This window comes from Quercus suber, unplaced genomic scaffold (genome assembly GCF_002906115.3).
Source record: "Quercus suber isolate HL8 unplaced genomic scaffold, Cork oak 2.0 scaffold_980, whole genome shotgun sequence".
NCBI classification, from domain to species: Eukaryota; Viridiplantae; Streptophyta; class Magnoliopsida; order Fagales; family Fagaceae; genus Quercus; species Quercus suber.
In genome coordinates, this window is record NW_027070395.1 from 130,695 (window position 1) to 155,677 (window position 24,983).

A 24,983-nucleotide genomic window follows, 5' to 3' on the forward strand; every position below is an offset into this window, starting at 1 on the left:
ATCAAAAAGACTTGCTTCTATGTTGGTTCTATGCTAGCATGCATATAGGAATTCGAGAAAGATGAAATTAACAAGTCTTACTTATTAAAAAAAAAAAAACCTAAAATAATTGTTTAGTTATTGTTGACAGGTAGTCTCTCTTTTTTTCCCCCCCTTATTTTCATTTACAACTTATTTTGTGTTGGTCTTCATGTATTTTTCATTTTTGGTTTTGAAAGCAAGGCATTAGGATAAGATGTACCCTAGGTATCTTGTAGAAGAAAAAAACAAATAAGATGAACCATCGAGGTTGCCTGATTGAAATCTGTGCTTTTACTGCTGACTGCTAGTGAACATAGGCGGCTCCTTTGATGATGACCATAGAGGTGGTTGGCAACTAATACCAATTACATATGTTCATCATTCTACTCTACCAAATAATTCAAGTCAATTAAATCAGTCATAAGGTTCTCTTTAATTAAGAACTGCATATCCAAGTTATATTCCTTTCTACATATCTTCATCCAACAAATCTTGCATCCTTAGTTTCAGATAAGAATCAAAATTTTAGATAGCAGTAAGCAAATTGTATCTCCTCAAATCCACACAATTTATCATCCAATTCGTACCTTAAGTTTTGATATATATTGAAACTGTCTTAAAATAACTCTGGCTCTTCAAAAACGTCATAGAAAATCTCTTCAACAGTCAACGTCACCTCCTTTCTGCTTCAAGAGTTCCTTGATCTCTGCAATGTCCTGTGCAAAAGAGCTGAAGATGATTCTGCACACCAGAGCCCCCTGGACCAAATTTGACCAATATAATTACCATTCCACCTAATTATATTGCACAGGAATTCTGACAAAAAAGTTAAGTAAAGCAAACTGAGTCCCATCCTTTGCCAATCGAACAAGACAGTCAAGCATGCCTACATGATTCAAATAGCTTTTGTATGTATTAAATCTGTCCAACCAGGGTAATCTTCACTTGCTCCATATTTAGAGATAACCAAAGGATTCACTAGAGATAGAGGAAGGTGAAAGAAAAAGGTAAACAATAATATTCTAAAAAAGTAAAATTTACATAAAAACATACAGTTAGACAACCTTATAAATCAGTTATGAGGAGAAAAGAATCAGCTTTTATTCAAAGCAATATGCAATAGGATATACCTTGTGCTGAAGCATTTTGGTCTAGATGAGCAAAGAAATCTGCAAAATGAGAAGAGCGATTAGCATCTTGAAGAAAATATTATTAAAATGAGCAGGCAATAATCTATCATAGAGAAAACTTAACTAATTATGTCAGAATTATCACGCCATTAATGTTAAATAAAATGCAGCTATAAGAAATGATATTTTAATCCTTCAGTTCCTAGAATTCAATTGTGGCATGTGATATACAAAGTCATATGCAAGTACTAATAGAACAAAATCCATTTTCGGTTCTGTAGTAACCTGATCAAGGAGCTCTGCATTAAAGATAGTCCTAGGATTGAGAATGAAATTGAAATGTCTCCAAAAAATATGAGTTCGAGTATTAGTATATATTTTTTGTTCAAATTTATTAAACATTTAACTTCTCATGAAGAGTAGGATGAATCATGAATGCATCTATACGAAGTTAGAAATAGCACCAGTTAAGGACAAAATGCAGGAAAGTTGTTAAGGTTATCTGGAAATGCACACTGATAGCCACATGATTCCACTGACATTGAATGTGCTAAAAGGTCAAGAAATGGGTAAAGGAGAAATCTATCAAGGAGACCTTTTAGCCAAATTCAGAAAATCGCAATTAGAAGCTTTATTGATTTGATAGTTAGAAATCCAATACATCTGTCAGGGGATTCAGGTAGGCAGAACAATTTAAGTTTGTAAGAGAATGTACAGAAATCAAAACAGCTAGAAATTTTGAATGAACCGATTCAATAAGGTTTTTAGGTATAAAAAATTTTAGGTGAACACTTTTCTTAACAGGGGAAAAAAAGACAAATTTTTACCTATAGCCTCTAATGGAGTATAAGTGGGACGTCGGCTAGCACACCATTAACAGAGAAGTTGCCATTGTCAATATAATTCAAGAACTGAGTTACTGGATCATAACTATAATTGACGCTAAGTGGAACATCATTTGCAAAATCTGATGCAAAATCTTCTAGTTCTTCTTCATGACCTAGTAAATAATCAGTTTCATCTACATGCCATAAGTAAGCCTTGAGAACAAGATTTACAGAGGCAAATATCTTGACAAATTTAAGATTCTTTAATAGAGACCATAAGTCTGGTTGGTTAAGGGCTCAACCTCATCTTGTCCTAGGAACCGAAAGACCAGTTTTGCCATTTGAATTAAATCATGCAGTAATTCTTCTTAGGAAAGCAACCTCTGGTGGTGAAATATAATTAACAATTACACTTTTAGATACAGAAAGTATAAAGCTTTTCATACTCAAATTGTGTTGAGCGAAGAATTGATCATTCTGCACAAGTACTAGAACAACAGGGTGGGTCAAATGATAACTGTGCAAATAGATCCTACATGTTTAGAGAAACGTCTTACCAAAGATAAGAAGAAAGAAGATCCAATCAAAAATTTAAGAAGAAATTGTGATCTTTTATTTACCTGAATGTTCAACCAGAAACCTGGTGGCGTGAACACTGAAGCCACATTTTTAATAGTGAGAATTTGGAACGCATTGCCATCAAACTTATTAGTTCGAGAGAAAACTTTTTACTGGAAGAAATACAGAAATTATCATTAATTGTTAATGCAAAATATTATATGAAATATGCAGCACACAGCATGATAGCCACTGTGGGAGTCATTGGAAATAATATTTTAATGTTGAAAAGGCACATTCAGTCTCAAATTTCCATGCTTCCTTAAGAATAGCGTTGGATAATTATAATCTTTAACCATAAGTAATGAAAATGTGCTATCAAATCATCATATCTGGTTCACAAGACATCCAAGTTGCCAATAGCAAATACAAAGAAACAATGTTTGAAACAACTTTTACTTACAGGCAACAGTTCTTGCTCCTTGAAGGTTATATCCACAAAAATTCATTCTTTGGTAGGGACGCCATTAATTAGGTAACCTTTTTCCTGTTTTCGATATACCTGCAATATCAGTAGAGTTGTTCAGCCGGACACCTGGCGCACAAATCCCAATTCCATCCTTTGTTAATTGCATGTCCCACCGTAAGACCACATTGGGTACTCAAACCAGCAATGCCAAAATATATGATCAGTTCCATGGATTAGCGATAAGCCTATAAGGGAAATCATATATTAGTTAGCTCACAGAGGATGAAGCAACAAAAATTGTTGCCTATACAAATGTGAGTGGAAGTCCCACATGGACAAGAAACAAAGAAAAAATTGATACAACATTATTGGTCCAATTGCCTAAACCAATTTCCTTTAGCTTTTGGGTTAAGTAATGTGTTGCAAAAAACAAGACCTACTAAAAGTTCAATGAAAGGGGTCTAAAATTTTGATTCAAGAAAAGTTGAAGGAGAGGCTTTCAAAAATCACCCTACCAAATGCAAATACAATCTCAGCATCATTTTCATTGTTTCTGTTTCTAAAATAAAACGATCGTACAAATATATTGCCATAATATACATATCTTCAGATAATAATAAAATCACACTTAAAAGGTATCAAGAGCAACCCAAACAAAATCATAGCTTACATGATGAGATCATTAATAAAAATGAGCACATTAAATTGATGAAAATCTCAAAACAACAAAAACCCCTCTAGTAGTTCCTGAACATACACATACACAAAACATTGCTTACACGAGAGAGAGAGTGCTACCTGTAATTGCAATTGATAAATCATTGCAAACAATGTTAGAACATACACAAAACACCACAGAGAATTAACTTTACCCCATAACTTCTTCATACCCCAATTAGGTTAATCACCAATTCAACAAAATCTCATTTTAACTAGACACAAATCCCTCGTCAGCAAACCTAATTTTATAAACATACACAAACACATCTAGGTACCAACCCAAATATTCGAGATTAGGATTCAGATTTTTCTAATGTGCAATGAAGGGACATCATGAAAGGGAAACAAATCTCAAAGCAAAAAGTGTAAAGAGTTGGGAACGCTTATTTCAATGTACCACAAAATATGAACTTTTGCAATCAATGAATCCAGTATGTTAAAAGCCGTCTGTTACATTTAAAGCAAACTCACAGTAAAGAGTTGGGAGTCATAAAAATATATTTGTCACGACTAAACACAAGCTCCTAATCAAGCCTGTCACTTGCAAGTTGCAATACAATGTGTCACCAATATGTTGCTAAGAATAAATTTAAAAAAATGCAGTGTAATTAAGGACATAGACAACTCAATTTCCATACCTTTCTACTAAATCAGGGGTATCAATGTCTGGAGGGAATATAAGAGACTTGAACGTCAAAGGAAAGAAACCTCCTATTGCAACGCCTCTATCAAACCACAAAGCCCAAAGATACACACTGAAAAGTCATGTAACTGTATTTACCAACCTATGTAGAGACATAAATTCAAAATTACAAAACAATAACATGTATTTATTAATTCACTTTTTAGAATTGAGTTAGATTTTGGGATGTCCTACCTGACTGGCCTGGGAGGACATGACCCACAATCCCTCCAATTCTTCATAGTGGGAAAAGCTTCTTTGAGCATATTAGAAATCCCCATAAGATTCACATCCACCATGAACCTCACCTCATCCAACCCCTCTCTTTCTCCAATTTTTTTTATTGCAAATAGTTCTCTCTGATTGGACTCTTTTCCTTCCTTGACCATGATCTTCAAGGTGTAGTTACAAGACATGGAACAAAACAAAAAATTTCTGATTCTCAAAAACAAAAAAAAAAAAATTCTGAAGCAAAAAACCTATAGCATACTAGCACACCATGTGGACCATCGCCTATTTCCCAATAAACATTGAACGTTGAATTTTTTACCAAGGACAAAGTAGACTTTTGAGACGCACTCCTCTATAGTGGAGCCTACACTTCCTTCTTAGACACTAGTTGCAAGGAACCCACCAAATAGTTTGCCTAGATATGCAGAAACATGTTGTCTTTTTCATTGACACTTTACAAAGTGATCACTAAGAGATTCTAAAGAGAAAATGGGCATCGTTGCAAGGTATTGAATATTTACTTTTAACATATCAATTGCTTTTATAGGAATAATAAAACTACAAATTGGACTGACATTGACGTGCATAAGAAGAAACTTCATATTCATAAATGTTAATGGAGTGAATATAGCAAGTAATACAAGAAGTTATGAGCTTCAAGATCATAAAGAAATCATCAAACTATTGATTAATATGATTACGTGACATTTGCACTAAATATTAAGAATCTTACAACAATTACTTACAACACTGCCAAGTTTGTGTCACTACACCCCTAAGCTTGTACCCTTGGTGATCCAGGAATTGAAAGTACAGAACCCTCCATTGCCTGTTCAACAGTAAAGGACCCAATACAACCCAAAATCCAACAACAAACCCAAGTGCCATGAACACATAAAACCAATCTACCACAAGTCCACTAAAAACTTTGCGTTCTTTATTTTCAATGTTTGGTTGTACGTCCTTTATAGTACAGTTATCAGTAAGTGGAGGTCCACAAAGTTTGTTTCCAAAAAAATTGAATGCATTGAGACTTTGTAGCTGAGTGCTTGACGGGATTCTCCCAATCAAATTGTTGTTTGACAAGTTCAACCGACTCAAAAATGTCAAACTTGACATACTTTGAGGAATTTGACCAGAAAGTTGGTTACTTGAGAAATCAATAGACTCCACTGATCCCATATCACCTATATTCTTAGGAATCCTTCCCGTCAAGATATTAAATGACAAATTTAATGACTGTAATCCTTTGAGATGCATCACTTCTTCAGGGATTTCTCTTGATAAATTGTTGTTGGAAAGGTCTATAATTTTTACCAGTTGAAGAGTGGTGGAATACTCAAGATGTTTTCCCTTAATCACAACCAATTGACTTTCAAAAGGCGCAGAAAAATATTCTGTTGACCAGGACAATAAAAAAAAGGGATGATCTGAACTGTTACTTGTGGCCATGGCACTAAAATTGTGGACACACTTAGGTATGCTTCCAAATAGCTTATTATGTGAAAGGTCCAAGATTTGGAGTGAAGTTAGAGAACATAGTTCTTCTGGGATGTAACCGTGAAAATTATTTGAGTGAAGTTTAAGAATCACCAAGCTTGAAAGTCTATGTCCCATCCAAGAAGGTATGCTTCCAACAAAATCATTCTTAGCAACATTAATGGTCACCAACTGTTTACAATTTTTCAAAGAGGATGGTAATTTTCTTGAGAATTTGTTGTTGTCTAGGTGCAAATATGAAAGACGAACCAAAGATCCAATGGAGGTTGGAATACTACCAGTGAAATTGTTTTTTCCCAAATTTAAGGCATACAAGTTTTTCCACATCATCCAACAATTACTTAATTTCCCTGATAAAAGATTTTTTCCAAGATTGAGGAACTGCATATTTTTGGGCTCATTCATCTTGTAACACAAAAAGTGAGAAATAGATCCTGATAGTGAATTGTTAGAAAGATCAAGAAAGGTCACATTAGGGGATATACAAGGTAACAGACCTTTGAAGCGATTTGAACTCATATCAATTATTATTTCAGAAGAGGACAAAATCAATGGGATATGTGGAATCTCTCCATAGATCTGATTATGAGAGATATTTAGATAAGTAAGCTGAGAAGTCAAGTTCCAAAAGGAAGGAGGAACTGCATCTAAAATCCTTGTGTTGGATATGCCCAAGGTCAAAAGTTGCCTCTGTGAACAAAGCCACAAAGGAAATTTCGGCCCTAAATTCCATGATCCCAAATCTAAATGGTTGAGTTGAAAAGGAGGGGTCCAATTGTCACTTACTTCTAAAGTCAGTCGGTTTTGAGACGCAACAAGTGTTTTCAATCTCATTGAATTGACAAAATGAACTTCTAAAACCACACCCTCCAACATATTTAAACCAATATTCAGAGACTCTAATTTTGAAAGTTGTCCCAAAATTTGAGTGAAAGTACCATTAATTTGATTACTCTCAAGGTACAAGGATCTCAAAGAGGAAAGATTTCCTATAGAGAATGGAATTGGACCTGAAATTGAATTATACGCCAAAGAAAGACTGACCAGATTTTTAAATTGCCCAAGTTCAGCAGTTAACTGCCCAGACAGTTGAGCATTAGACAAATCTAAGATCTCTAGTCCATTTGAAGCACATCCTAATAGACTTTCAAAGATTTCAGATATCTCTTGACTCCATTTGTTGCCAGACAATATAATTGCCCTTAAGTTGCAGAGATTACCCAAAGATCTTGGTACCTTTCCTTCAAGTTCATTGTATGACAAGTCTATGCTAATGGCAGATGTTAGGTTTCCAATGGAACTAGAGATTGTACCCTGCAAATAATTGGACCCGAGGTTGAGGAACTCAAGATGACTAAAAGTGTACAGCCAATCAGGAATTGAAGAGTTGAAAGTGTTGTCAGATAGATCCAGGTGCCTTAGTGAAGTCAAGTTCTGGAGATGAACAGGGATTGGACCTTGAAACTGATTGTGAGATAGATCGAGGTGGCTAAGTGAAGTCAAGTTCTGGACATGAACAGGGATTGGACCTTGAAACTGATTGTAAGATAGATCGAGGTGCCTAAGTGAAGTCAAGTTCTGGAGATGAACAGGGATTGGACCTTGAAACTGATTGTCAGAAAGATCAAGAGAAACCAGATTATGAAGACCAAAGACCCAAAACGGAATCGAAGTGTTTTCAAAACTGTTGTCTGAAAGATCAAGGGTGGTGAGAGATGAGAAGTTAATACTACTGGGTATCGGTGATGGGATGAAACCAGAAAGTGCACAATCTGACAATCGCAACTCTAACAAGGAAGGGAGTTTGTTTATCTCCTGTAGCCAATCAGAGGCTTTGCTAAGGTTTGCAGAACTCAAATCAAGGTGTTGTAGTAGAGGAAGACCAGAGAGCCATTGAAGGTTCTTGACATATAAAGAATAATAATAATAATAATTATTATTATAATTATCTCCAAGATTGAGATATTGCAAATTAGAGAGATTCCCAAGTTGATGAGGAATCAATCCCACGAATCCCGCATGGGAGAGATTAAGATATCTTAAGCTCCCCATTGAACCGAGGAATTTGGGAATTTGAATACCACCAAAATCATTGTAACTGAGGTCCAAGTATATCAAATGCTTCAAATCAAGCAGAGAAGGATTTATCTTACCACCAAATCTGGACCTCTCATGAGCTTCCTGTTGGAAATCAACATAAGCATAAGATATTAAAAGCTCTTCACCCAAAGGATAATAGCTTCTGAGATGGAGTTGGAGGACATGACCGGTGCGGTTGTCGCAGAGAACACCGACCCAGTGACAGCAATCCACGTCAGATGCGGATGCCCAAGAGGCAAGGCGGTTAGAAGGATCTGTAAGGTGTTGCTTGAAGTTGAGAAGGGCGTGTCGGTCGCTTTCAATGCAACGAACCTCAGAGTTAGAGTGGGCAGTGCAGAAGTTTGGAGGATGAATAGTGAGCAAACAAAGGAGAAGGGTTAAAGTAGCTGCTATTATTATTCTCATCATCGTGCTTTTATAAAAATAATAATAATAAAACTGATTTATGATTTTGTTATGTTTGGTACCAATGGCATAGTACTTATTTATAGGATGCGAACCCATCCATCTATCCATTTTATTGTACTGTGCTCGAAGAGTTTGTTTAATACTTTCAATTTCAACCACACATTAGGAATTGACTGACTAAGTCTTATAAATGGGACCCTCTATTTGTAGGCCCTTAGGTTCATTTGGATACATCTCAATTTTCTATCTTTTTTTGAGAGTATATTCATCTGAATTTTCTATCTTTATGAAGGTGCAATGCATTTTACACAGTAACATTGAATATACTCTAGTTTTTTCTCCATCTGATAATATATTGTGGAAATTGTCATCCAAATTAATTGAAAATGTATGATGCTCTGGCACAAAATATTTCCTAATCAAAACTAGCCAACAGAAATCAACAAGACAATAGAATTTCCTATCACATACAGTGGGTTTGTTTGATATTGTGAAATTTCTTTATCTAGCCATTGAAAAGTCATATGCTTTACTAGTAAAGAGTTGAAATGATTATTAACCAAAATTGTGATTATTTTAGGACCAAAATTGAGATTATCAAGAGTACATGTCATGGATATGAGCCAATTTTTTGATATTAGGTAGTAATGGCCTCTTGTCCTAAATTCATTTAAGGCACTATTTGTGGTTTACTTAATTTCAACATTCCCTCGAAAATGAAGTTTATATATCTCCAAAAAATAAAAATAAAAAATAAATTTTTTTTAAAGGATTGCATAATTTTTTGATGTTAGGCGAAATGAAGTGGTGTCCTAGTTATTCTATTTATTAGCTATTTTAGTGGTCTTATTCACAATTGACAACATTGTTTATTTGAAATTCATGCCAAAAATATATATGATGAAACTTCTAGTTGGAAAAGAAATTGATATCTTGAATTTCAAATATTCATTATAAGTTGTAGAGAACATTGGAAAAGAAAATTAAATTCATATGAAAATAAATCTAAATAAACTCATATGAAAATAAAACTAAGCTATTGTTATGCTACTTGTCGTGTACATTGTTTCACTGCAAACTAAATTAAGCAACGTTTGGACTATTTATTAGTTGCAGACATTACCACATGTTTGGTAATAGGCTGTTAGAGATGGCGGGAATTTTTGTTTGTTGACTTGAGCTTAATCGGTTTTTAATGCTTTAAATTTGTACCACGCGTTAGGGATTTGGCATAAAGCATTGACTCGGTCAGTCTTGTATATGCAACAATTTTGTGGGACATTAATAGGTTCATTTTCGGATACATATATCAATTTTCTTTTTTTGAGAGATAATTATAGTATGCTGCTAATCTCACAACTCGAACCCTTTCCCCCCTAGACCCCCAAGCACTTTATGCATGGGGAGGTGTCAATTCAGCTACAAGCACTTTTCTAACTTGAGAAAAGTGCACTACAACTTATTTTGCACAGAGCTTTGATTTGTTACCATCATTCATTCCTTTATCAAAATAAATTTCAAATATTCAAGGATCATTAATATAGAATATGTCCCACTTTGATTTTAACTTTTTGTTTGTTGTCTTGAGCTTAATCAGTTTTTAACGCCTTAAATTTGCACCACACGTTAGGGATTTGGCGTAAAGCATTGACTCGGTGAGTCTTGTATATGTGACAATTTTGTGGGACATTAATAAGTTCATTTTTGGATACTTATATCAATTTTCTTTTTCTGAGAGATAATTACAATATGCTGCTAACCCCGCAGTTCGAACCCTTTTCCCCTTAGACCCCCAAGCACTTTGTGCATGGGGAGATGTCAATTCAGCTACAAGCACTTTTCTAACTTGAGAAAAGTGCACTACAACTTTTTTTACACGGAGCTTTGATTTGTCATCATCATTCATTAATTTATCAAAAAAAATTTCAAATATTCAAGGATCATTAATATAGAATATGTCCCACCTTGATTTTAACTTTTTGTTTGTTAATTTGAGCTTAATCGGTTTTTAATGATTTAAATTTGTACCACACGTTAGGGATTTGGGTAAAGCATTGACTCGGTGAGTCTTGTATATGCGACAATTTTGTGGGCCATTAATAAGTTCATTTTTGGATACATATATCAATTTTCTTTTTTTGAGAGATAATCACAATATATTGCTAACCCCAAAACTTGAACCCTTTCCCCCCCATAAACCCCAAGCACTTTGTGTATGGGGAGGTTCCAATTCAGCTACATGCACTTTTCTAACTTGAGAAAAGTGCATTGCAACTTATTTTACACGGAACTTTGATCATCATCATTCATTACTCTATCAAAATATTTTTGAAATATTCAAGAATCACTAATATAGAATATGTCCCACTTTGATTTTAACTTTTTGTTTGTTGACTTGTGCTTAATCGGTTTTTAATGCTCTAAATTTGTACCATGCGTTAGGGATTTGGCGTAAAGCATTGACTCGGTGAGTCTTGTATATGTGACAATTTGGTGGGACATTAATAGGTTCATTTTTGGATACATATATCAATTTTCTTTTTTTGAGAGATTATTACAATATGCTGCTAACCCCGCAACTCGAACCCTTTTCCCCCTAAACCCCCAAGCACTTTGTGCATGGGGAGTGCCAATTCAGCTACAAGCACTTTTCTAACTTGAGAAAAGTGCGCTGCAACTTATTTTATAGAAAGCTTTGATTTGTCATCATCATTCATTACTTTATCAAAAAAAATTTCAAATATTCTAGGATCATTAATATAGAATATGTCCCACTTTGATTTTAACTTTTTGTTTGTTGTCTTGAGCTTGATCGGTTTTTAATGCTTTAAATTTGTACCACGCATTAGAGATTTGGCGTAAAGCATTGACTCGGTGAGTCTTGAATATGCAACAATTTTCTAGGACATTAATAGGTTCATTTTTGGATACATATATCAATTTTCTATCTTTGAGAGATAATTACAATATGCTGCTAACTCCGTAGTTCGAACCCTTTCTCCTTTAGACCCCCAAGCAATTTGTACATGGGGAGGTGCCAATTCAGCTACAAGCACTTTTTTAACTTGAGAAAAGTGCACTGCAACTTATTTTACACGGAGCTTTAATTTGTCATCATCATTCATTACTTTATCAAAAAAAATTTCAAAAGTTCAAGGATCATTAATATAGAATATGTCCCATTTTGATTTTAACTTTAAGTGGCCGTGTATTTTTTTACTCAAAAAAAAAAAGTGACAGTATTTGTTATAGTGATTTTTTTATTTTTTAAAGTGATACTACTTCGATGGATAGAACATTAATAATAATAATAATAATAATATGGGGTTTAGCTGGATTTTACTTTGAAATATTGTGGAAAAAGGGACAAAAGTTTTAATGAGATCATTATGCAAATACAGTTTATTGGAATTACAAAAAAAAAAAAAAAAAAAAAAAAAAGGAAGCATTGCCCTAATCAACTGATTGAATTTAGTTGAATACGATATTATTATATCCAAATGAAACTTTAAAATAAGTAGCATTGGAAATTTCATCAATATTGCACATAGGTAGAATAAGGTAACAAACTAGAGCGTCATGGGTAGAATGTATTAAAAGTTAAAAAGAAAGTCTTGTTAGTGTTTCTATCTTGGAATTCTTCCTCGTGCTTGGCACAATTTTCTTAGAAAAGATCTCACTAGGAACAAATTTCTTTCCAAGCACACCAAGGTTGAATATACTCTAGTTTTTCCTCCATTTGATAATATATTATGGAAATTGTCATTCAAATTAATTGAAAATGTGTGATGCTCTGATACAAAATCTCTCCCAATCAATACTAGTGTGCAACCAAAAGTTCATGAATGTGCAAGTGTCAAAATCTAAATTATTTTGACACACATTGATTTTATTGTTAGTGTTTGTATCTGGGAAGTCATCTAGGCACACTAATGTTGAATATACTCTAGTTCATTTGAACATATTTGAATCGATATCCAAAGACTCTAATTTGGAGAGCAGTCCAAAACTTTGAGGGAGAGTACCATTAATTTGATTATTCACAAGGTCCAAGAATCTTAAAGAGGAAAGATTTCCTATAGACCATGGAATTGGACCTGAAATTGAATTATACCTCAAAGAAAGACTGACCAGATTTTTAAATTGCCCAAGTTCAGCAGTTAACTGCCCAGACAGTTGAGCATTAGACAAATCTAAGCTCTCTAGTCCATTTGAAGCACATCCTAATAGACTTTCAAAGATTTCAGATATCTCTTGACTCAATTTGTTGCCTGCCAAATTAATTTTCCTTAAGTTACAGAGATTACCCAAAGATCTTGGTACCTTTCCTTCAAGTTCATTGGATGACAAGTCTATGCTAATGGCAGATGTTAGGTTTCCAATGGCACTAGAGATTGTACCCTGCAAATTATTGATGCCGAGGTTGAGGTACTCAAGATGACTAAAACTGTATAGCCAATTGGGAATTGAAGAGTTGAAAGCGTTGTAAGATAGATCGAGGTGCCTAAGTGAAGTCAAGTTCTGGAGATGAACAAGGATTGGACCTTGAAACTGAATCCAAGATAGATCAAGAGAAACCAGATTATGAAGACCAAAGACCCAAAACGGAATCGAAGTGTTTTCAAAACTGTTGTATGAAAGATCAAGGGTGGTGAGAGATGAGAAGTTAATACTACTGGGTATCGGTGGTGGGATGAAAACAGAAAGGAGGCAACCTGACAATCGCAACTCTAACAAGGAAGGGAGTTTGTTTATCTCCTGTAGCAAATCAGAGGCTTTGCTAAGGTCTGCAGAACTCAAATCAAGGTGTTGTAGTAAAGGAAGACCAGAGAGCCATTGAAGGTTCTTCACATATAATAAATAATAATAATAATTATTATTATTATTATTTTCATGAAAATTATCTCCAAGATTGAGATATTGCAAATTAGAGAGATTCCCAAGTTGATGAGGAATCAATCCCACAAATCCCGCATGGGAGAGATTAAGATATCTTAAGCTCCCCATTGAACCGAGGAATTTGGGAATTTGAATACCACCAAAATCATTGTAACTGAGGTCCAAGTAAATCAAATGCTTCAAATCAAGCAGAGAAGGATTTATCTTACCACCAAATCTGGACCTCGAATAAGCTTCATATTGAGCTTCCCGTTGGTCTTCATCATAAAGCCTTGTAATCTCGTCATACACAGGAAAATGGGTTCTGAGATGGAGTCGGAGGACATGACCGGTGCGGTTGTCGCAGACAACACCGACCCAGTGACAGCAATCCACGTCAGATGCAGCAGCCCAAGAGGCAAGGCGGTTAGAAGGATCTGTAAGGTGTTGCTTGAAGTTGAGAAGGGCGTGTCGGTCGCTTTCAATGCAACGAAGCTCAGAGTTAGAGTGGGCAGTGCAGAAGTTTGGAGGATGAATAGTGAGCAAACAAAGGAGAAGGGTTAAAGTAGCTGCTATTATTATTCTCATCATCGTGCTTTTATAAAAATAATAATAATAAAACTGATTTATGATTTTGTTATGTTTGGTACCAATGGCATAGGACTTATTTATAGGAAGCGGACCCATCCATCTTGTTGTATTGTGCTCAAGGATTTTGTCTGATGCCTTCAATTTCAACCGCACATTAGGGATGTTTGGTACCAATGGATACATATCAATTTTCTTTTTTCTTTTTTCTTTTTATTTTTTTATTTTTTATTTTTTAGAAACATCATATCAAATTTCCATCCTTATGAAAAGTGCAACCCATTTTAGACGGTAATAAATCCTCTTTTTTTTTTTCTTTTTCTTTTTTTTTGGTTAACAATACTCATTCATTATTTGTATCAAATGATAAATAACATCCGATTGATATGAAAATTGGCATACATGTTAAGAACATATAGAACATATAATTCAACGGTTGGATTTTCAAAATATTAATTCAATAATAAGTTATTTAATGGTGTAATATTGCTTATGAGAAAAAAAAAAAAGTAATTAATGTTTTGACAGTTTTTTTTTCATTTCTCATAAAAGTGATTTCAAAACTTTTCTAAAATGGATTATTAACCATTACCCTAAAGGCACTCGTTAGCATGACTCTGTATATATATATATATATATATATAGGGTTGGGTTCAAGTTACACCTGATTTAACTCTAAGTAATGTTATAATATTCAATAACTTGTTATTGAATTAATATTTTGAAAATCCAACCGTTGAATATGTGAAAAATAAGAATTGGAATGCTGACGAATTTAAATTGATATTGTAAAATAGTTAAAATTACCTTTTAGGTGGTAAAAAAAAAAAAAAAAATTTAGCAATCTTGCTGTGAATGCTTTAAACCTTATAGATTTATTGATTATTTATGTTCTAGTATCTACCTTGTATATGCCTTTAATTCTAACACATTCTTTAAAAAATGATTGTGATTTTTCCATGTAAATGGTGGTGAGTCTAGTAGACTGGACTTGCATTTTGTGGGTTGTTAGTATCATTTGGACACATATAAATTTTGAACTTTTTAACTGAAAGACAAATTCTTTTTTTTGGATAAACTTGACTAAAAGTGCAATATATTTTAGACCGAACTTTCGTTAGTCATTGTCATTCATTACGTGTATCAATTATAAAAAAAAATGAAGAATCTTTAAAATGGAATAGATCCAACTCTGATTTTGTTTTTAAGTCACTGGATGCTTGCTTGAACTTAAGAAGTGTTTGTCGCTCGCTTTCGAAGCAAAGAAAACTTCAGTTTCTCCAATATAGAACTTAGGATCAATAGTTGGTATAGTAAGCAACACAAAGGAAAAGGACCAATGTTTTTTAATCTCAAGAAACAGTCCTTGATCATACTTTAAAAAAATTGATTGTGATATTGTTACGTAAATACTACCAAATTGCATGGTAGTAAATCATGGATGCATTTCTATTTTCTATTTTCTAACTTGACCAAGAGTGCATTGTATTTTAGTCTAAATTTTGATTGGTCATCATCATTCATCGTTCATTACGTCTATCAAAATTAAAAAGGAGAATTCACAGAATCATTGAAGTAGAATAGGTTCGACTCTAACTTTAAGTTGCCGGCTATTACTATAGTTTTTAATTGAAGGTTCTAAACGATAGAACATATATATAATATGTTAAAATTATACAAAAATAGTGAGTTTCAGTTAGTTCAATTAGTAAAATCTTTTGTTGTCAAGTAAGAAATTTAGGATTCAAATCCCAGCCTATATAAAAAACCAATTAATATCTTAATTTGATGATATAATAACATAAGTTAAAATTCTATCATAATAATTATAATGATAATGATAATGATGGATGGATGGATGGAGAGATTTATTAGCTATATTTTGTGATCTAATTCACTTAAAAAAAAATAAAAAATAAAAAAAGGTCGAAAACAGTTGACAACAAGTGCCTTGCTCTTCCCAATTGTCTTGAGATACATAGGGCACTCTTGTTTCATGTGACCGAAACCTTGACACCCAGAGCACTTTGGTCCTAAGGGAACAGTGTCCTGACCGCCTTCCCTAGCATCCTTCTTTCCTTTGTCTTGGTCTTGAATTGAGACGAATTGGACTGCTTGCGGTCTTTGTCAAATCATTTTGCATTGGCATTCTTCATACTCTTTTTGAATTGCTTGGTGATATAAAATTTCATTTTTGAATCTTCATCGTCTGAAGATTCATCAGTGTCACTGCTCTTAGCCTTCAATGCCATGCTCTTGCCCTTACTAGATTTCCCAATCCTTGTTAAACCCAACTCATAGGTCTACAGATTGCCAATCAGCTATGTCAAAGGAATTTTGTCAATATCCTTTGATTCCTCAATCACAGTGATCTTGGCATGAAGTCTCTCAGGTAGAGATCTGAGCACCTTTCTAACAATCTTGGGTTCAGGAATGGTTTCCCTAAGATTAAAGGCTGAGTTCACTATGTCCTTGAGCTTGGCATAGAACTCATCGAATGACTCATCCTCCTCCATCTTAATCTCTTCAAAGCTCGTGGTCAGCCCCTAAAGCTTTGAATCCTTGACAGCCTTAGTTCCTTCATAAGTTGTCTGGAGGATGGCCCATGTTTCCTTTGCAGTTTCAGTAGAAGATATCTTCTTGAACTCCTCATTCGTGACCGCACTGAATAAAACATTCAATGCTCTGTTGTTAAAATTAGCCGCCTTGATCTTAAGCCGGCGCTTTCTTTGGCTTGGTCCAACCTATCTCCATATCTTGCCACACTTTTTCATCTAATGACTACAAAAAAGTTCTCATGCATACTTTCCAGTATGCATAGTTAGTGCCATCAAATAAAGGAGGTATAATAAGAGACCATCCTCTATCCATGACAAATAGGGGTCAATGGATCACATAGCAGAGATTAAAACCTAATAAGAGTGTGCTTACTTTGATACCACTTGATAGGCCAAGAATGTATTGACCCATTGTGATGAATTAACCAATTAATTAGCCAAGTTAATTAATTAATCCGATTAACATGTAATAAGCGTGGTAGCACAAACAAATCACCAACTAAGTTAATATGCAGCGGAAAATAAAGTTGACACGATGATTTGTTTATAAATGGGGAAAACCTCTAAGGCAAAAACCTCATCGGGTGATTTTAAGGTCATCACTCCCGAGAATCCACTATTATCACAACAAGCAGTTACAAGTAAAGGATTCCCAGTACTTTATACCAACTTATAGTTGAATCCTTACCCCAATACCCAATTGGACTTGTTTTGTAGTGACAATCTCTTCTTTTAATGCACGGTTCCTAGTATGTGACTAACCAATCAATGCACAGATCCAAGTACGTGACTAACCATCAACTTGAGAAGAATGTTGGCTGCAAAGTTCTTCAGTTTATCAACACAATGAAAATCATGAAACTCCTTGGTTACAAAACTCTACGACGTACAAATGCAACAGTTTCTTGAAGATAAAGATGAGCTAGGATATATGTCTCCGGTCACAATATGTTTGTGAAAAACCTTTGCATCAAGTTGCACTCACTTGCATCAACTGTGACGGACCTTAAAATAATCCTTATATATGTTTAGGGTTGTGAAAAAAGAAAGCCTAAACATGTATCCACGGATTAGAGTGAAATCAAATCTGAAAATCTGATTTTCTTATCTATTGAGCAACTGTCGAGCATCGGGCAAAAGCTGTCTTTTAAACCTCAATAGATGCTATCTGTTGAGCTAGTTGTCGAGTTTTAAAATCTAGCACTTCTTCACTTGATTCTTGGACAAACTTATTGTAAATTTGTAAATGAACCAAGCCAATCATGAACAACTCGGGCTTGGCTCGATAAAAAAACTTGTTCATATTTGTTTGTTTATAAATAAGCCAAGTTTGAGTCTTAGTTTTAGGCTCATTTAATAAACAAGCCGAGTCCAAGCAAAAAAATTTGTTCACGAACAAGCTCGTGAGCTATTAGACTTGATACACAACAATTCAAGCATAGACTCATTTATAAGTTTATATGTGTTAGCTAAATATACTTATTGCACATATCTTAATAATGACATGGCCAACATGAGACCACTACTTATATTACCTTAATTTTTTCCATCCCTTTAAAATGATCAAGAACCACTTTAAACTATAGATACATTTAAAAATAAATAAATAATTAAGTAGGCCACATATGATCCTTCCCTATCAATCATCTAAAGTAAAGTTATGAAACATGTTAGTATTTTCTCATTCATAACAGTTACAAATATGCATTTTTCTAGTCCTTCACCTTCTAACATGAATGTAAAAATTGTATTTTGAACAATTGCTGAAGCTGTAGATAAGGAATAATGAATGAATGAATTTAATTATGTAAATTATTAATTTGAATAATAGCTCTAATCATAAGTAAGCCTAGATGCATGATAAAATGAGTATACTATTTTCTTTTTCTTTTTTCTTAATTTTGAAGATTTAAGCATTTAATAATTTAATTTTTTTAGATCTCAAGCTCAAAAACTTGACATGAGCTCGAGTTTAAGCTTGATATTAAGCTTGAGTTTGGCTTGACTAATTAATCAAGCCAAGCTTAAGCTTTTTGACTTTCCTACGAGTTCAAGCTCAAACACTATTTTTAGTCTTGTTACAAGCTCAAGCCAAGCTCGAGCTTTTGATTTTTCTTAACGAGCCAAGCTTGAACATGCACTACTCGACAAAGCTCGGCTCGTTTACAGCCCTAGATCACTTACATAGCTTTAACACTTGAACTTGAAACCTTGTTCTTTGAAGTATTAAACACATCTTAGATCTACCTAATTATAAGTAAAGTGCGTTTTTTCAAAGGATTAGTCAATTCTATATTGACATATGTTCCTAACATGATTCACATATGTCTTAACAAAATAAATCATCAAAAACTTAATAAACAAACAAAAAGAAAGGGTAAACTCATGTGTATATCCAAAAGAAATTGGATTCCAATTGTTGTCTAATTTTGCGACACATGTCCTATTTAAGTTTTTTTAATTTTTGTTCTAGGTGAGTTAATGAGGTGCATAAGACGAAGGGTCTAATATAAATAAATCATCAAAAACTCAATAAACACAAAAAGAAAAAGAAAGAAAGAGTAAACTCATGTATATATCCAAAAGAAATTAAAATAAAAAATAAGAGAGAGAGAGAGAGAGAGAGAGAGAGAGAGAGAGAGAGAGAGTATAATTTGAACTCATATATGTGTGTAATTGTAATTTTTTTTTTTAATTGTACCATACATATGCACGGGTTATACTTATCTTATACACTAGTTTGAGGTAATAGGAGACCATGGAATTTGATGCTGTATACACTAGAGTTTGTTCTTGATATTGTGAAATCACTGTAGGTACTAAAACGTAAAAACTCTAGTATGATTAGCTGGAAAGTCATATTCTTTAAGCATGAAAAGTCTAGAAGGGAAAACTTTTATGTTCCTATAATGTTTAGGATAGAAAATTGTTAGCCTCTCATCCTATTGGAAACACCCCCCCCCCCTCCCCACAAAAAAACAAATTTATAATTATACAAAGGAAAAAAGGTCCAATTTTCCTAACTGTGACTTACTCTCCCAAGTATACACAGAACATATGATTATATTGTTTTGTTCTCTAAACTGCTAAAGTTATTTTTTACTCTAACAAAATTTCTTCCCTTGCGCACTGAAGTTAAATTCACTCCATATATAACTTTTCCATATATTAATATGTCATGAAAAGTGCAATCCATGTCAAGTCAAAACAAGTTAGGCCGATTACCCAAAAAAAAAAAAAAAAAGTGTTAGGCCCTGGCCACAATCTTTGCTAATCAAAATTTGTGCAAAGATTTCAACATTCATTTGATGAAGAGAGACATTGGAAATTCTTACCGTCTACACTGGATTTGTTTTTTGACCTTGTGAAATCCCTCTAGTTGGTTACTAGAAAGTCATGTACTTAATGTGTGAAGAGGTGAAGCAATTATTAACCAAAATTGTGATTATTATCAAGAATGCCTTTTACTATTTTGTGTGTTTCATTAGAGGGAAGAAGGAGACAAGATAGAGAAAGGAAGAAGATGAAAAAACATTTTTTTTGGTAATGCCTCTGTTAGGGTGTTTCTCCACAAGCACCTAACTGTATTGCTGGACCCAAATTAAGATTTGAGTAATCATTTTAAAAATTATCAGTCATGATATAGAGGTTTTGCAAAGATGATTCTTATCATACACATGGAAACAATGATGATGTTTCCCATAGGCTGCCCAAAAACAATGATGTTTAAATTTGTTTGCTTTATGTTGGTAAATATTTCCTTAAGAACCTCTTCCAATTCTAGTGAGTGACAATTTTCCACAATTTAAGTTACACATTTTCCTCATTGTTGATGCCAATCCCGCCTATCACTTTGATTGCAGTTTTGATACTCCGCTCATTTGGAATCACTAAATTTGGGATCATTTGGAGTTGAATACTGAATTTGACAAAATATAGAGGATGCCAGACATTAATCAAAATAAGAAGAAGGCTATTCTAGAACAGCGAGATGCTTAACAAAAAATTCTTAGTAATGACTTTACTGGTGCCAGGGATAACTTACTCATGGCACAAAAGCTTTTTCTAGCAATTGATAACATTGGTGCAATGTTGGCTGTCTGTGACATTCTATCTGCGTCCAATATCAAGTTTCCTGGTTATGGAATTGATTACTACTGGGTTCTTCAGCTTACACCTTCGTCTACATTTCATGCTGTTAAATCTTGTTACCAAAGTCTCCACACATTGTTACAACCTATTAAGACAAAGTTTCCTGGCACTGAATTGGCTCTGAAACTTGTGGAGGATGCATTCTCCATGCTATCTAACCGTGAGAAACATTCTGCGTATGATTTGAAAAGGAATGCATGTAGGGAGGATTATGAATCTTTTAATATAAGAGCATTATCCTGTCAAAATATAGCAAGTAAGGAAACAATAAGTACTGCTAACAACTCTTCTGTGTGTGAGAGGGGTTTTTCAAGCCAAAGTTTGGGTTGTACTTATCTTGTACACTAGTTTGATGTAATAGGAGACAATGGAATTTGACACTTTATACACTAGGATTTGTTCTTGATGTTGTGAAATCGCTAAAGGTTACTAAAATGTAAAAACTCTAGTATGATTAGCTGGAAAGTCATGTTTTTTAAGCGTGAAAAGTCTAGAAGGTGAAAAGTCTAGAAGGAAAAACTTTTACGTTCCCATAATGTTTAGGAGAGAAAATTGCTAGCCTCTCATCCAATTGGAGCCACCCCTATTTATACAAAGGAAAAAAGGTCCAATTTTCCTAAGTGTGACTTACTATCCCAAGTATAGCATATGATTATATTGTTTTGTTCTCTAAACTGCTAAAGTTGTTTTTTACTCTAACAAAATTTTTCACTCAATATATAATTTTTTCCTCCATATATTAATATGTCATGAAAAGTGCAATCCATGTCAAGTCAAAACATGTTAGGCCGATTACCGACCCCAAAAAAAAAAAAAAAAACAAACAAACAAACGTGTTAGGCCGTGGCCATGATCTTTGCTAATCAAAATTTGTGCAAAGATTTCAACATTCATTTGATGAAAAGAGACATTGGAAATTCTTACCGTCTACACTGGATTTGTTTTTTGACCTTGTGAAATCCCTCTAGTTAGTTACTAGATAGTCATGTACTTAATGTTTGAAAAGGTGAAGCAATTATTAACCAAAATTGTGATTATTATCAAGAATGCCTTTTACTATTTTGTGTGTTTCATGAGAGGGAAGAAGGAGACAAGATAGAGAAAGGAAGAAGATGAAAAAAAATATATATCTATATCATATACTTATTTTTTTTTTTAGTGATCACGAGTCATTTTACTTATTTTTTTCCAGTCATTGAGCTGAAGAAATTATCAATACGATAACTTCACTTGTCCTATGGATTAAAAAATTAAATTGAAACAAGCAGAGTATGTGTGAAAGTGAGTTTACTCACATAAAACATGGTTAAAACATTTGACAATATTTTTTGTTCTTGTTTAAGCCAACAATTTTTTTGGTAAACTCAAGCCAACAATTTGTACTCTTGGCTTGCTGGTAATTTTCCTACAGCAAAACAGATTTGTATGAAAACGATTTAGATCAGTCAAGATGCCAAGGGAATAAAGAAAAGTAAAAGAGATTGATTTTTTGAACTTAAATCTTCATTATAAGTTGTAGAAAAGATTGGACAACAAGAATAAATTAATATCCCGATAAATCTAAAAATCTTCATCATTGATTATTACTACTACATATAAACTTAAAATTTGATCCACAGCAGAGCGTACACTAAATTAAAAATCTGAAAATTTTATTCGAAATCCAAATAACATTTCTAAATTCAAGAAAAGCTAAAAACTTTTAAATTCTTGTGCGAGCATAATATTTTCTTTTGATAATTTCTGAAGAAAAATTAAAAAAAATGTGTCGTTTGAACAGAAACTATCAAGCCCATATACCTATAATTAAACACAAACCATGCACACAAACAAAATGGAGCTCTATAGAGGTTTTTTTTTATTTATTGAAAATTTCATTAATCCAGTTGAGTAAAACAACATCAAATTGGAACTACCAAAGTTTGCCTGAAAGTGACTCATAGTTGATTGAAGGTATTCGGTCAAAGAAGCAGTGTCCAAGTCGTTGTGCTTGATATTAATTATAGTGAGGTTATTCAAAAAATTGGTTAAAAACAGTTTACGCTTATTATTATTATTATTATTATTATTATTTTGGGTAAAATTCATCCCACCAATATGTAGTGTTGATGAAACTTCCAATGCCACTTATTTTAAAGTTCCAATTGGATATATCAATAGCGTAATTAACTAAATTCAATTGGTCAATTAGGAAGAAAATATCAAATAAAATACTAATGGTTGTGCATGTATATTTTACTTGGAGAAACTTAGGACTAATTGTACACCGCCTTTCCCAATACACTCAACTCTCTTGGGGTATTCCCTAGCGGTTTTAAAGATTATTGACCTGTGATGCAGACAATGAAGAAATGCAAAATTGTACACTGATATCTACACAGAGAAGGTAATGCTTTTTGCCACTAAGTCATGCGTGGGAACACATTAACAACTATTGTTACTGCTCAATCAAACATCACAACAACAACATATTGGTAACTGACTCAAAGCAACGGACTGCAACAAATTGGTAATTAACTCTGCAACTGTCTGGGCGCATGAATGGGCACAGCAATGAGCATGAGTTTGTGCCTTTGTGGTTGAAATCAATGAAACATTGAAATGAGAGGCTTTTATCAAATATGCCAACGAGTTGATCATTGCTACAAACTAATTTAGACTCCAGATCTTTACACACAACTCGTTCACAAACAAAATAAAAAAAAATTGTTGACAAGTCAAAAACTTAACAAGCAAACCTTGACCAGAAATGGAACAGATGGTGTAAGTGTCAAAATTCATAAACTTTGTGACAGTGACATTCTATCACACATTCAAAACAAAGATGGATAAAAAAGACTTGCTTCATCTGTACTTGGTATTAGTTGCCTGATTGAAATCTGTTCTTTGCTTTTACTGCTGACTGCTAGTGAAGACAGGTGGCTCCTTTGATGATGACCATAGAGGTGGTTGGCAACTAATACCAATTACATATGTTCATCATTCTATTCTACCAAATAATTCGTCAATTAAATCAGTCATAAGGTTCTCTTTAATTAAGAACTGCATATCTTCATCCAACAAATCTTGCATCCTTAGTTTCAGATAAGAATCAAAATTTTAGATAGCAATAAGCAAATTTGTATCTCCTCAAATCCACACAATTTATCATCCAATTCGCACCTTAAGTTTTGATATATATTGAAACTGTCTTAAAATAACTCTGGCTCTTCAAAAACGTCATAGAAAATCTCTTTGACAGTCAACGTCACCTCCTTTCTGCTTCAAGAGTTCCTTGATCTCTGCAATGTCCTGTGCAAAAGAGCTGAAGATGATTCTGCACACCAGAGCCCCCTAGACCAAATTTGACCAATATAATTACCATTCCACCTAATTATATTGCACAGGAATTCTTACAAAAAAAAATTAAGTAAAGCAAACTGAGTCCCATCCTTTGCCAATCGAACAAGACAGTCAAGTATGCCTACATGATTCAAATAGCTTTCATATGTGTTAAATCTGTACAACCAGGGTAATCTTTACTTGCTCCATATTTAGAGATAACCAAAGGATTCACCGGAGAGAGAGGAAGGTGAAAGAAAAGGGTAAACAATAATATTCTAAAAACGTAAAATTTACATAAAAACATACAGTTAGACAACCCTATCAATCAGTTATGAGGAGAAAAGAATCAGCTTTTATTCGAAGCAATATGCAATAGGATATACCTTGTGCTGAAGCATTTTGGTCTAGATGAGCAAAGAAATCTGCAATGTGAGAAGAGCAATCAGCATCTTGAAGAAAATATTATTAAAATGAGCAGGCAATAATCTATCATAGAGAAAACTTAACTAATTATGTCAGAATTATCACGCCATTAATGTTAAATAAAATGCAGCTATAAGAAATGATATTTTAATCCTTCAATTCCTAGAATGCAATTGTGGCATGTGATATACTTAATCATATGCAAGTACTAATAGAACAAAATCCATTTTCGGTTCTGTAGTAACCTGATCAAGGAGCTCTGCATTAAAGATAGTCCCAGGATTGAGAATGAAATTGAAATCTCTCCAAAAAATAATGAGTTCTAGTTTTAGTATTTTTTTTTTTTTTTTGGGTTCAAATTTATTAAACATTTAACTTCTCATGAAGAGCTGGATGAATCATGAACGCATCTAT

The 24,983-nt window shown here is 33.7% G+C and overlaps 2 protein-coding genes and 1 long non-coding RNA gene across 3 annotated transcripts; all 3 read right to left on the reverse strand.

The window, feature by feature from the left end:
- Positions 1-430: 430 nt before the first annotated feature.
- Positions 431-8,646, reverse strand: LOC111990175 (receptor-like protein EIX1). The gene is made up of 8 exons (XM_065768640.1): positions 5,385-8,646; positions 4,603-4,799; positions 4,364-4,480; positions 3,000-3,250; positions 2,599-2,709; positions 1,979-2,455; positions 1,152-1,190; positions 431-999 (listed from the first exon to the last, which is right to left on the reverse strand). Exons 1-2 carry the CDS (start codon positions 8,644-8,646, stop codon positions 4,717-4,719), a joined length of 3,345 nt encoding a protein of 1,114 aa, XP_065624712.1. The 3' UTR covers positions 431-999; positions 1,152-1,190; positions 1,979-2,455; positions 2,599-2,709; positions 3,000-3,250; positions 4,364-4,480; positions 4,603-4,716.
- A 3,748-nt stretch (positions 8,647-12,394) lies between these two features.
- On the reverse strand, positions 12,395-14,190 carry LOC111990185 (receptor-like protein EIX1). Its single transcript, XM_024021974.2, has one exon. It carries the CDS (start codon positions 14,113-14,115, stop codon positions 12,598-12,600), a length of 1,518 nt encoding a protein of 505 aa, XP_023877742.2. The 5' UTR covers positions 14,116-14,190; the 3' UTR covers positions 12,395-12,597.
- A 9,638-nt stretch (positions 14,191-23,828) lies between these two features.
- LOC136065455 (uncharacterized) lies at positions 23,829-24,523 on the reverse strand. The gene is made up of 2 exons (XR_010627080.1): positions 24,290-24,523; positions 23,829-24,155 (listed from the first exon to the last, which is right to left on the reverse strand). It is a non-coding gene; the product is annotated as an uncharacterized LOC136065455 (long non-coding RNA).
- Positions 24,524-24,983: the final 460 nt, after the last annotated feature.

What these genes read in the sequence shown, in the direction of transcription:
- LOC111990175 (XM_065768640.1), bottom strand. Translation starts at nt 8,646, where the DNA reads ATGATGAGAATAATAATAGCAGCTACTTTAACCCTTCTCCTTTGTTTG. An exon ending in GACACAAACTTGGCAGTGTT is followed by an intron (nt 4,800 to 5,384) that starts GTAAGTAATTGT and finishes TACACCTTGAAG; the next exon opens with ATCATGGTCAAGGAAGGAAA.
- LOC111990185 (XM_024021974.2), bottom strand. Translation starts at nt 14,115, where the DNA reads ATGATGAGAATAATAATAGCAGCTACTTTAACCCTTCTCCTTTGTTTG.